Source organism: Nuphar pumila, chromosome 17, assembly GCF_984573655.1.
Source record: "Nuphar pumila chromosome 17, dmNupPumi1.hap1.1, whole genome shotgun sequence".
NCBI lineage: Eukaryota > Viridiplantae > Streptophyta > Magnoliopsida > Nymphaeales > Nymphaeaceae > Nuphar > Nuphar pumila.
In genome coordinates this window covers 14,579,007-14,593,608 of record NC_143265.1, presented here as the reverse complement: position 1 = coordinate 14,593,608, position 14,602 = coordinate 14,579,007, and the positions used below count along the sequence as shown (strand labels likewise).

General features: G+C 37.5%; 1 protein-coding gene across 1 annotated transcript in view; it reads left to right on the top strand.

The window, feature by feature from the left end:
- The first annotated feature begins 550 nt into the window (after positions 1-550).
- Positions 551-14,602, top strand: part of LOC149811692 (Haloacid dehalogenase-like hydrolase (HAD) superfamily protein) — a 50,097-nt gene continuing 36,045 nt past the window's right edge. The window contains exons 1-5 of the mRNA XM_089993259.1: positions 551-900; positions 1,011-1,081; positions 1,147-1,305; positions 2,190-2,256; positions 3,475-3,570. Coding sequence (XP_089849385.1) covers positions 586-900; positions 1,011-1,081; positions 1,147-1,305; positions 2,190-2,256; positions 3,475-3,570 — 708 coding nt within the window. The 5' untranslated portion in view covers positions 551-585. The remainder of the gene's footprint in view (positions 901-1,010; positions 1,082-1,146; positions 1,306-2,189; positions 2,257-3,474; positions 3,571-14,602) is intronic.

Below are 14,602 nucleotides of genomic sequence, written 5' to 3'. Positions count from 1 at the left end.
TTGCAACGTTCCATCACTTGCACAAACTGCTCCTACAGGTGGAAGCCTCCGTTTGTGCCATATTTGTGATAACAGCTTTTATTTGTGGTTTAACTAAGTTTAAATCAAATAACAAAGTTCACAACTCATTAGCATGATAGTCTAAAGCAACTCTCTCTCTCTCTCTAAAAGAGCAGCATAATATTTGTGCATTAAGCACCTGATCACCCTCCATCTCAGGGACAAGCCTGCCAGTTGTGGGGCCTGATGGAGGGTGACCAGATACTTAATGCATTCATTTTGTTCAATGAGATTGCACCCAAACCGGACTCTCTTGCCTCCCAAAATAAAAAATAATATATATATATATATATATATATATATATATATATATATATATATATATATATATATATATATATATTTGGAGCTATCCTTGGATCGATGTGGCCATCGAATTGTCTCCTATCTCTCACTAAATTGGGATGACGAAAGAGAGAGCTAAGCTCTTGCTCTGTGAGTTAGTGGTGCGAAATCAAAGTAAAAAGATGAACACTTCAGTACAAAAAGAGTTGGACTCGACTCTGTGGCTAATTCCCCAACTCCATGGCAGCCTCTACTTCCTACGCAGCTCCTCTCCTCCTCCTGAACCCTTCTTCTTCTTCTTCTTCTAAGAAAACGACGGCTCTCCTCTGTTTCAAACCGCATTCTTTTTCATGGTACCGATCCCATGAAGCCTTCCTTCATCCCTTGAGGCCTTCCCACAGACTCCTGCTCAGGAAGTCGCCTCGAAGTGGCAGAAGAGTCGCAATGCAGGCGGCTGCAGCACTCCCCGATGCTCTCCTCTTCGACTGCGACGGTGTTTTGGTTGATACAGAGAAGGACGGCCACCGGATTTCCTTCAACGATACGTTTGCCGAGGTGGGTCGCATTGCCCACCTCCTCTCTCTTCTATTCTTCCACACCAAATGGGATTTTGAAGTTTAATTTCTTGTTTTTTCTCTTTTCTTTTCTGTTGTTTGGATTTTCAGAGGGATTTGGGTGTCAGTTGGGGTGTTGAGTTGTACGGAGAGTTGCTTAAGATTGGTGGAGGAAAGGAGAGGTAATCCCTTTTCCTTTCCTTTTCTTTCTCTTTTCTTTCCGTTATTATCATCCTATGTTGTTCAGAATGACAGCTTATTTTAACAAGACGGGGTGGCCGGAGAAGTCTCCCAAGTCGGAAGAAGAGAGGAAGGAATTCATAGCCTCACTGCATAAAAGAAAGACCGAATTGTTCATGACATTGATTGAGAAAAGATTGCTACCCCTTCGGCCCGGAGTTGCAAGGTACGTCCGTTTCATATCGGTGCCGTCAAACTGGAGTTGAATGCATATGCTCTCTCGCCATGTTTATAAATTACTTGTATGAATTTCACATTTTGATTTGCAGATACTAGATTCCCTATTTTGGGTTGCAACCTATTACCAGCAACTTAGGATACTAGGGTATTCACAATCCAAAGGATCAAACCCAAGCATATTCTGGTCTTTCAGCAACAACATTGAAGCACAATCCTTGTTGATTTTATTTAGCTTGATCATCCTTATCATTTGCATAAACCAATTTATCTCTGACTGTAACTGAAATAAATTCAAAAGGATCCTTAGGAAGGGGAATGCATTGCCTTTTGGGACTCAATCATGCTCTCCATTAGCTATCAGTGTTTTATACTTTAAATCTACAGTTCATACGTGTGTAGTTGTGGATATTTTTTTTCCAGCCTTCCAAGCTCAAATTTGAAAATTTCACCAACCAAATGTCCTACTACGCATGTAATCAGTACTATCAATCTGAACTTCAACTCAACTCAGTTATATTTTGCAATTTGACACAATGCATAATATTGGTTACAATTTGTAAAGGGAATGAATAGAAGGGAAAAAAAGATGCTATATTGCTTGGGTTACAGGGCGCCTCCTGAAACACATGGAAACTCATTTAATTCTTTTACTTCTATTGCCACGAGTGGAAGCACAAAATTTTTCAATCATGCTCAGCTCAACTGTAACCTTCATTTGAAAAATTAAATCTACAGCAATTGTTGGCTATGGCTGGGCCTTAGTACATATGTTTTTTGCCCTATTACACACCTGGTTGATTCTGGTAACATACATGTTTGATTAGATATTTCATTTGTAATCATGATCTGATTATACCTTGGTTAACATAGGTTGATTGATGAAGCTTTGGAAAATGATGTTAAACTTGCAGTCTGCAGCACTTCAAATGAGAAGGCGGTAGGTAATTTAGTGTTTATTATCATTGGTTATTGTCACTATTCTGTTTTTCCACGATGACCAGAATGTGCAAAATTGTAATTCCCAACGTTTAGCAGTAGAATTTCTTATTTATATGCTTTTCAAGATTGTTCTTTATGTATGACCATATGACCATAGGATGTGAGTCCCATGAGTTACAAAACTTCCAAGTTGTAATGATTAATAAATCAAACAAACTTTATTATGCAATTGAAACTTTCACCTCCGAAAAGTATTCTGCTTTGACCCAAAATGCTAAAAAATGATGCAGTTTTAACAGAAGTACCTATAATGACACATAGCTGTTAATGAGATTACGTATACAGATCTTTCTTCCAACATCTTTTGAGGAAATAAAATTTAGCACTTAAAAGATTCACCTGATCATTTATTTTGGTTAAACTATTAGAAGCTTAATCATTTTTCCTTTATAAGAAAATCCACTAATATTGTTCAGAAGATTAAAATGCTCTATCATCTTATCTCAAGTAGTGCTACCTAAGAATCTCAAGGCAATGGAAGTTACCTTCTTGGAAACGTAAAAATAAAATGGAGAATTCCGTTATTTCTTTCAGAGAGTTTTGACATGAAAAAAGAAACAATAAAATGCCAGATTTATGCTTGTTAAATGTAAGCTCATTGTCATGATTTTTTCCATCTTATGCATGTATTCTTATGTTTCTCTGTATTTTAGCATTTTGAGTTGTGTTTGAGGAATTACTTTTTCAGTGATAAATTGAATTGCCACTGCCCCTTGTGGTAAAACTACAAGAGTAATACATAGCTTGCATGGTTCTGGTAAGTTTCAAGAAAATCATATAAAGTGGCAAGTCTTTCCAATCTACTATTGAATTATTTCCATCTAAGACTTCAATCACATCCAGTGCTCATGTGACAAATGTTAAATAGAAGTATCTTTAAATGTACATGTTTTTGGCTGTTGTGAATGATGGTTATCTGCTTGATTGATTCAGAGATAGACTAACTGAAACCAGACCCCTAGATAAACAGTAAGATTTAACAAGCTAGTTACCACCTTGAATGGATTCTGGTTGGTTTGTTTTATGATTAAAGTCTGTTCTTTATTTTAAGCCTATGATCCTATTATTGGTGTTCCTATTGTTTGACTACAAGTAACTTTATATAGATTATAGCACATTCTGCAACCTTACAACTGAATTGTGCATGACATGGCAGGTGTCTGCTATAGTTTCATTCTTGTTGGGTGCAGAGAGAGCAGAGAAGATTTCAATATTTGCAGGAGACGTGGTTCCTCGCAAAAAGCCTGATCCTGTAAATCTCATTTTTGCTTCTCGGTCATCAAAATCAATAAATTTGTTTATTTCAATTTTCTTTTTGGATGGCATGAAGTAGATTCTATTCAAATTCAGACCTTGCTACATTCTGTCATAGTTTGATTTTCATAAGATTGTTTGATCGAATTAAGGTGCTGATTATCAGTGTGTAACAGCTTAGTTTTATACTAGGGAGCATTTGTGTTAGAAAGGATTCAAAGAAGAACCTAGACCTGCACCTAATAGGAGTCAATTCCTGTTTCTCAATTGGCTGGGTCTGGGTCTGGGTCTGGGTGTAACATACCTTTGAGAACCAGATCAAATCATTGACTTTGATATAAATCTCTCTCTCTCTCTCTCTATATATATATATATACATATAATCATGGTTTTTATTACATCTAAGTAATTTCTAAATTCATTGTAGTCTTTGGTTAAATAGAACTGTCAGCCTTCTAGAGTGTGTTTCCTTTGTTTGAAATGTAATTGGCATTTAGTAACCTGTCAAAACTAGAGGTTTTGATTTGCAAGTAGTTGCACATGATAAATTTCTGAAATTACTTGTAGTGTTGCCACCCAAGATCAAGTACTACCATGGAATTCTGATAAGGCAGTTACTAACCTCTGTCTTTTATATTGCACCATTGCACGTGTTAATTTATAATGTGGTGCCTATAAATATTACCTGATTATAATGAGGTGCCTACAAATACTACCTGATTAGTGTGCTTGCCATCTTTTAATTGATAGAGTGTTTAGATAGTTGTTTCATCTCCTATTTTCTATAAGTGTCTCATCTAAAATGCAAGTGACAATTCATGAGCACAAGAAGTGTACAGAGATTGGCATTTTGTTAGAATAGCAGGTTTTTCTCGTATTTCCTTGTGTTTCTGTTAGTGTATATCTTGCTATACAGCCACTAATTCGTTCTTTCACCTCACTTTCCAATATTGGTAAATTCTGATTGAAACAGTATGTGGTTTGTAAGGATATTAGTTTTTGTTATTTGCATACGTATCTTTAATCTTTGTCTAGATGAGAGCGTATGCTTGTATATCTTTTGTAAGGGTTTTACCTTCTAGGAATGCCCCTTCTCCTTGCCTCTTTAACTACAGCTGTATTTTGTTGTAAGATTTTATATAGGAAGTGCACCAAGACTCATTTGCAGTTCATAAGGTCTTAGAGTTGGTTCCTGTATAATATGGGTACGATTAGAAGGCTCAAGTGCCCATGTCGACATGGGTGGGTACAAGGTACAAGTTGGGTCAGCCTCGGTACAAAATGATACCCATACCCATTACTCATAAATTTTGTTTTCTATAATATCAATTTATATAATATATCATTTTACTTATATACTACATCTTTTGTTCCTTATTATAATTTTAATCAGTGTTATCAACATTGTATATTATGATGTGTTGTATGATAGTATCGATATATGATATGAGATGCACCCCCGTGTCGTATTTATTAAGATTATTGATCCGTATTAGAACATATACAATACAAGGGCATATCATGCTGTAGCATACGATACACGTATCATACGAGTCAATACTATTTTTTTAACTCTTTTGGCACTAGAAATTGGTCACTAGACACTTATAGCGGCGATTTTAAAGGCCCTAGGGGTCATTTTGACCTTTCTTTTGCCTTCTCCTTTCCCAAACCTCGTTTTCAAGCAAATTCTGTGTTTTAAGATCAAATCAACTCTAAAGGCTGTGGTATTTGCCAAATTCGAGTCTTAGAGGTGTGATTTACCTTAAATTTCGTCATTTTCATTCAAACAACCCTTTTTATTTCCTTCAATTCTCAAAATTAAGCTCTATGAGCTTGATTTGTGTGAGATTGAAGTTGGAGGAAGGCTTAAAGCACAAAACCAAGGGTAAGCTCCTTCTTTTTGATATTTTTACAAGATATTTATTCATTTTTGTGCCTAACCCCCTTTTTTTTGTCCTAAGTGTGTTATTGAGCCTAGATCTATAATTTTTTTGCTTCTTATCACCTATGTAACACAGACTCTTCTAACAGGGCACCGCACCCGCACCCAGGCAGGTGCGACACTTGGACACAACTTCCTTTGTGTTAGGTGAAGTCAACCACATTGAGGTTCATTTCTATCCAAACGTAGATTCAGTTAACCCTAATTAAGTAAATTTTTATCTATATTATATATATAAATACATAAATGCACACACATACACGTAGTGTTAACTTAAAACTGTTAAAAATTATATATAGATATATACCCTCCCCGCACCCTCGTACCCAAGTTCTTTTAAAGTGCCACATCCGCACCGGTACTCGCACCTGCACCTATGTGACATAGCTTATCACCTATTTTTGTGTTCTTAAACCTCAAAATTGTGCCCTAAGGGATCGATGGATGGTGAATGATCCAACATGGAAATATTACAATTTGGTGGACTTGAGCATGGGTTCGAAAAGAATAGTAAAGTGTGAATTTTGTGGTTTTGTAATTCACAATGGATTGTATATATGTAACTATTGTTAAGCTATGTCACACAAACTCTCCTTAGAGGCTGTCACATCTGCGTCAACGCGACGCAGGTGCGGGTGCAGGTGTGGCACCCGGTGCGGCAAATATGAAATTTTGTTGCACCAGTTGTGGTCAAACAATTCTAGGTGCGGGTTACCCACATCCAGCATTATTTGACCAAGTCCATTTTGGTAAAAAAAAAGTGTGGGGGTGGGAGTATTAGGGCACGATTACACCTCCCTCTTCGACTGCTCCTCCCCCTCCCTGACTACTTCCTGACTGCTCCCCACCTCCTCGACTCCTCCCCATCCCCTCCTCTTCCGGTGACGACGACGACGATGACCACAAGTACCTCTCTCTCTCTCTTCCTCCTCTACCTCTTCTTCCTCCCTCCGTTGCCTCCTCCTCTCTTTCTTCTTCTTCTTCCTCCTCCTCCTCCTCTCTTTCTTCTTCTTCCTTCTCTTTCCTCCTCCTCCCCTCGTTGGCGCAAGGGTCAAACCCTGGGTTCACCAGAATCGAACCCAGGCTGGTGAACACAGGCCTAGGTTCACTAAAACCAAACCCAGGTATAACATTGTGTATGATATACTTTTGGTATGCAATTATGCATTCTTTGTTTTTTTTATTAGTATAATTTACTTCTTTTCTACTTGACTTATTTGATTGTTTCCTGTTTTCTTAATTCACTTTTTATTGATGATGAATAACAATTATAGATTGTTAATTTGATTTATTGCATGAATTTATGCATGATGAATTGATGATACGATAATTGTTTTTATTTTATTAATGTTAACTTAAAACTTTAATATATATATATATATATATATATATATATATATATATATATATATATATATCCTCCCCGCACCCCCGCACCCAAGTTTTTATTAAGTGCCACATGGCCGCACCCACATCCACACCCGCACCTATGTGACATAGCTGTTAAGATGTATGTAGCATTTTCTTGTGTAATCATTTTTGTCTTGTATATACCAAAGTACACCTAAGTGTGCTTTAGGTATTTTCTTCTTTTTATGTAGTCATGTACTCAAGGTATACTTTAGGTATACCTTTTTCATGTATTTTTAAGATTAGATTACTTAAGTATATTTGTAGGCTAGTTTTAGGTTTCTTTTATGTTTATTCTTTTTATTTTTTTGTATTTTTGGTAGCAGGTCCAACTAGTTGTTAGAGTCTACTAGCCATTAGGATAGTCTAACGGCTAGTCAAACTAGCCATTAGACCATCCTAACAGCTAGTATTTTGCTTGACTATTTATACGAGGCTTATGCTTCATTGTGAGTTTGAGAGAGGATGACTGTACATATTCTGTGAGTGTTTTATAGTGAGGTTTATATGTAATTTTTTTATTCTGTTATTAATAAAAATTATTATTTTATTTGTTGGTGTTCTTATGAATGTATAAACATGTTATTTCTTCTCTATGGTCAAATGAGTTATTCCATGCTTTTGTAATATCTCGCAATTTTTTGCCTAATTATAAATTTAATAAATATATTTTTTATTAAATAAATATATTTTTATGATAATATATATATATTTTAGTGGCTAACATTAAATGGATCCCGATATGGATCTTGGACCCTTTGGGTCAAGATCTATGATCCATTAGTGTGTGGATAAATAGGCTTTTACAAATAAATTATAATAATATCAATAGATAATATATATAGATATTATATATATATATATATATTTTAATAATTGTTTTGTTTAGATAGGATTTTTATTAAAGGAATAGAAATCTTTTTAAAAAGGACATCCCCTTTAGAAGAGGAGTCCTTTTCAGTTTATAAAACCAGGCGTGAGCCTCTCTCTCAATCACGGTTTTGAGAGAGAGAGAGGGTTGTATAGGGAGCTGTACAGAGAGAGAGAGTAACGCCCCCAAAATCCCAGACTTCTAACTTTTTAAGAAAATTTTGAAAGCTTTGTAATCATTTCTTTTTCAGAGTTTAAAATAGTAGTTCAGCGGAAAAATGGTGTTTGAAATAACAAGTCAACGGACCTTGGGCGCATTACAAGCAAACTTTCTTTTACACAACGGATTTGTAAACTCCATACATTCTTTAAAACCAAATAGATTCAAAACGAGGTTTTAAAGTTTATACGAAAGGTGGAATTTCAAAGAAACTCTTATACCAAATTACAAAGAAATGTCCGCAGGAGCGAAACGTCAGGGAAGGAGTCTTATCTTGATATCATCACGTCATCGCGCCATCGCTTGCCATTTCGACCTAATCATCACGTGTACCCATGAAACGGGTCAGATTGATGAAAATCTGGTAGGTGCATAAATATCAAAATTAAGAACAAAACTAACATATACGTTGTCCTTTTCGTGATGTGCAAGTCAAAATAAGTAAAATGAACATGATAACTTTGTTTCGATATTAACTGTCCTGAGGGTACGCAGAGGAGAAATGTAGAAACAACTGAGAGTGCCCGAGGGTTTGTTATGCTATGTATTTTGATACCCGGACAACTAGCTGAGTCCGTTCCTATGGGGACGGCCAATAACCGAGAGAGAATTCCCCAAAGGCCACTTGTTCAAGGGGATACATCCATACTTCTGCCGAAGTTATTGGGAGCTACCACCTAGGATAATTTTTGGTAGCCCAGTCCTCTAACACCGATGACCGGAGACACCGAGTTTAATTGCTACTCGATGAGCGTAGTTGTTAACAACCTGTTCATCGGAGTTTTTGTACCATCTTATCCTCTCCCTTGACGGAACCAAAAAGACGAATGGGTATGTGAGGTTTATATTTTAACTGACGACCCATTCTACGTACTTTGGTCTTTCAAATTAACTCGAGTATCTTGCCTGTGAAGGCGATCGTCACCATTTATGTGATTTCAGCAATGTGCATTTTGCACACTACGAGGTTACCATAAACCTCTCATCTAATCATCGTAGTACTATATTGCCGTGCATGTCTGATAGTACCATTACGATGAGAGGGGTATCAGTTTCTCAGAAAGAAACCCTAACATTCTTTAGAAATCTCAAAGTTCTATGCTTTAGGCTGAGGATAACCGAGTCATTTCGGATATCAAAATAAAGAACTGTACGTACTACTTAGGGTTACGCAGTCGAAGCCCTTTTGTTACTCAGGGTTGAGAGAAATACTTGGTTGTGAATATGCAAACGCCAAATATTCATTTTTGCTTTTTGAAACAATGAATATGACGAGCTTTGAAATTTCTCATGTGAAATCCCCTTTTTCATTAAAGACTTAACGAGCATGCGCAATTTTGCATCTTTAAATGGCAAGAGTACGCAAAATTGTGTACCTTACAAAGCTATATATATGTATATATATATATATATATATATATATATATATATATATATATCAAAACATAAGCCTGTACATATTAAAGCATGACGACAATATAAATGACATAAAATAAGACTCGATATATGAAACAACACATCGAGCTAAATAAACTGCGTAAGCGATGCACGATGTACACAATCGTATATTGGCTAAATAAATTGCGTAAGCAGTAGCCTATGCACGTAAAAGTGTGACGACAGTGTAAATGACATAAAGCCAGATTCGATGTACGAAACCGTACATCGGCTAAGTAAATTGCATAAGCAGTAGCCTGTGCACGTAACAACGTAGTGGCAAAGTAAATACCATAAAGCCAAACTCAATGTGTGAAACCACACATTAAGTTAAATAAATTGCGTAAGCGATACACGATGTACGAAACCGTATATCGGCTAAGTAAATTACGTAAGCAGTAGCCTGTGCATGTAACAGCGCGACGACAAAGTAAATAACATGAATTTAAATGGACAAGAATATGTAAAACTGTCTTTGAGTTAAAAGCATATATATATATACGTATAAGTTAGAAGTATTCTGTTATTTGTCCTCGTATGCAACTTTCTCCTACCTCGGACATGGTCAGATTCGTTAATGATTCTGAGCGTAGGTTATCAAGGGCTTGTGCCTTGGTGTGCGTGTCGCATCCATTGCGTCGATAGGGTGCGCTAAAAGGTATTTTGTCATGTTGCGAAAGCAACGATAAAATCTTTTTAATTCGTTGAAGTAATGCTTGCATCGCAGGGGTCGAATCCGAACCTAGTTCGAGTCGACCGGGCTGAGCCAGACTCATGCCAAGGGTAAACTGAGTTGGGCTTGGTGCTAGCCGGGCTCAGCTCGGCTGCGTTCGACCAGTAGAAGGCGGGGACCGAGTTGGGTTCGGTAACGACCGAGCTCAACTCAGTTGGGCCTACCTAGCATGGCTGGGCAGGCCACAACCTAGATAGAGGGCAGGAGGGTGTTGCCCTCCAGCTGCGGCGGTAAAAAAAGAGAAGACAGGAGGGCGCTGCCCTCCTGCTGATCTCAAAAGAAGAGAGAGGGCAAGAGGGCGCTGCCCTCTAGCGACTGTCAAACAAGAGAGAGGGCAGGAGGGCGCTGCCCTCTTGCTGCCGTCAAGAGAAGATGGAGGGCAGCAGGGTGCTGCCCTCCTGCTATCGTCACAAGATAGAGAGAGAGGGCAGGAGGGCGCTGCCCTCCTGCTGGGAAAAGAAGGCAGGAGGGGCGACACCCCTCCTTAGCCTTGATTTACAGGGAAACAGAGAGGGGGTAGTGAAATAAAGTGCCTAATGAAAAGGGCAAAGTCTTCAAGCGAAAGCACAGAAGCACGCACATACACAAGAGGCCACAAAGGGGCAAAATAAACCACAAAAGTGGTCAAGCACAAAAAGAGGTAAAAATATTCTTCTCACTTCATAGAATGCTTCACTAGAAGCTTGGAAAATACATGGGGCTGTGCCCCTTATTTATACACAGCAAGGGACCCAAGGAGGGGCTCCCATAGAGTCGTTGGAGCCCCTCCAATTTATGACCGTTGGAGGGGTCCAACGACTCTATGTGGACCCCTCTCAAATGATAAAAAAGAAAAACTAAAAAATAAAAAAGGAAAAAGAATAAAGGAAAAAGAAAGAAAAGAAAAAGCATATCAATGATATGCGTGTACAGGTGAAATGACAGAAATACCCCTGTCGGGTTTTACAAAATAAATATATATATTTATATATATAGATAGACACGTAGACATATATATATCATATATATGTATATGTGTCGTAATCTCTCTCTCTCTCTCTCTCTCTCTATATATATATATATATATATATACATCATATTTTAACACCCCCCCTCAAACACATGGTGAAATCACCGAGAGTTTGCTAAGGAGGAAGTAGAAGCGAGGCGAAGGCAGGGCTTTGGTGAAGAAGTCGGCCAACTGATATTCGGTAGGAACATATGGGAGTTGAATGGTGCCGCGTAGGAACTCATCTCGAACATAATGGCAGTCCATCTCAATATGCTTCGTTCGTTCATGAAAAGTGTGATTGCTAGCAATATAGCTGGAGTTCTTGTTGTCACAACACAACTTTGAAGGAGTTGAAAATGAGACACCCATATCTTTAAGTAAGCTTTTTAACCATATAATCTCAGTTGTGGTAGTGGCCATCGCACGATATTCTGCTTCGGTAGACGAGAGAGAAACTTTACGCTGCTTCTTACACCTCCAGGAGATAAGTGACTCCCCAAGAAACACACAATAACCTGTTGTAGAAATACGATCATCGGGGTTACCCCCCCAATCAGAGTCAGTATACGCAAGTAAAGTGAGAGGTGAAGAAGAGGAGAAGAATACTCCCTTAGTTATGGAATTTTTTAAGTATCTGATAATCCTCATTACTGCTGCCATGTGAGTAGTAGTAGGAGCAGTCTGAAATTGGCTTGCACTATGAACTGCATGTGAAATGTCAGGCCTGGTAATAGATAAATATGTTAAGGATCCAATTAATTGACGATAAGGCGTGGGATCTGCTAAAGGAGTGCCATCATTGGCTCTCATCTTGGCATTGATCACTTCTGGAGTCTCCACCCTTTTGTCATCTGTCAACCCAGACTTAGCAATAATGTCAGAGGCAAGCTTCATTTGAGATAGGACATACCCCTTGGGGGAGTATGCAACTTCAATTCCTAAGAAATACCTTAGAAAACCCAGATCAGACATATCAAAATTTTTCTTAAGAATGTTTTTAATAAGATCAATACCTTTCTTATCATTACCTGTGATAATCATGTCATCAACATATAATAACAAAATTGTTATGTATTCATTAGAAGATTTAACAAACAAAGCAGTATCTGTGTAACATGAGGAGAAACCATTATCAATAACTACTTTGCTAAAAAGATCATACCAAGCTTTTGGTGCTTGTTTTAAACCATAAAGAGCTTTGTTTAATTTTAGAATATTACCTTTCCCAATTTCAAGACCCGGCGGAGGGTCCATAAGAACTTCTTCACACAGAGTTCCATTTAAAAACACATTTTTAACATCAAGTTGATATATCGGCCATTGTTTGATGGATGCTAAAGCAATTAGGGTTCGTACACTAGTCATTTTGGCTACAGGAGCAAAGGTTTCTTCATAATCAATCCCATATTCTTGGGCGTAGCCTTTTGCAATCAAACGAGCTTTGTATCTTTCAAGAGACCCATCACATTTGGTTTTGACCTTATATACCCATCTACACCCAATTGCTTTTTTTCCTAAAGGTTGAGGAATAATGCTCCAGGTTTGGGCCTTGTTAAGAGCCTATAATTCGATTTTCATAGCTTCAATCCAATGTGGGTGATCTTTAGCTTCCTTGAATGAGGTAGGTTCATAATACGAATGTATTAACATGAGACAGGCCCTATAATTCGGCGAAAAAGATTCATAAGACACAAATTTTTGTGGTGGCCTACTAGTACGAGAAGATCTCCTAGGTGGATTGTTATCAATAGATTCTTCTAAAGAGAGGTCTTGAGAGTATCTGTCAATAGCAGGTTGATGTTCATTTCCGATCCGCCGGGTATATATATTTATATCATTTTGGGAAGTATTCTCATGTTGTGGTATATCATTATAATGTGAAATTCCATCACAACTAGTATCACAAGTAATTGCCTCAGGAGACTCAATCCTAGGAGCTAAGTCGAATAGGAAAGAATAATCGATGTCTTCCTTAGATGTGTGGATATCGAAACCATTTTGATCTTCAATAAAGTTTACATTTCTCGACACATATAATTTATTGTTTCGAATATCATAGCATCTATAGCCTTTTTGATTCTCACCATAGCCAATGAACACACATTTAATAGCTTTAGGTGGCAACTTATCTTGTCCTAGATTAAGTACAAAACATTTGCATCCAAAGATTCTTAGTCTATTAAAATCAGGAGTAATTTTAAAAAGTTTTTCAAATGGTGAAACATTTTTTAAAGAAGAAGAGGGCATACGATTCACAAGATATGTTGCGGTAAGAAGAGCTTCGGCCCAAAAGTTTTTAGGAACATTTTTAGACACAAGAAGAGTTCTTGTGGTTTCGATTAAATGTCTATGTTTCCTTTCCGCAAGACCATTTTGTTGCGGAGTTTTAGGACAAGATCGTTGGTGCAAAATTCCATTTGTTTTAAAATAATTTTGAAAATCTTTAGACATGTACTCTCCTCCTGAGTCTGACCTAAAAGTGGCTATATTGTGTTGGAATTGATTTTGAACAAGAGCGTGAAACTCTTTAAAATTAATGAAGACATCAGATTTATTCTTGATAATGTAAACCCATGTATATCTAGTAAAATCATCATTAAAAGAAACATAGTAAGAGAAGCCCCCTTTGGACATAACGGGTGCCGGTCCCCATACATCGGAATGCACAAGTTCAAAAGGCCTTTTTGACACAAAATTGCTATGAGAATATGGAAGAGAGTGAATTTTCCCAAGAATACAATCATTGCATGTAAATGTATTTGTATTACAAAATTTTTCCAAAAACGGAAAAAGATACAACTTGGAAATACTAGGGTGTCCAAGTCTCTTATGCCAAGTCTCAATATCTTTGGATTGAACGTGATTACAAAATGATTTGGATGGCAAAGACCAAAAATCCATATAGTAAAGGTCCCCTCTTCTATGGCCTTGCCCAATCCGCTTCCCGGACCGGAGATCCTGCACATAGCAATGGGTTGGTGAAAACGAGACATTACATTCAAAATCGGTAATTTGAGAGACGGAAAAAAGATTTAGATTAAGTTTTGGAATAATTCGGATTTTGAGAACAAAAAATTGTTTGTTTTGGTCATAAGTTTTCTCAAGGTTTCCAATACCTTCAACATTTAAAGATGTTCTATCGGCGGTGGATACATATGATTTAAATTTATTGAGACTTGGTTTTGATAAAAGTGATGCATTTGGAGTCATATGGAAAGAGGCACCCGAGTCAAGAATCCAAGAGGTCATACCTGGAAAAGAGGAGATGGCGGCACCGGAAGTGGAAGGTGAGGAGGATGATGTAGAGGCGTTCATCTTTATAAATTGTTGAAGAGTTTCAGTTAGATGAGCGATGGACTCCTTTATGTCACCATCCTTCTTTGAATCTTCATTGATGATTGGTGGAGTTTCCCCCACGGAAGCC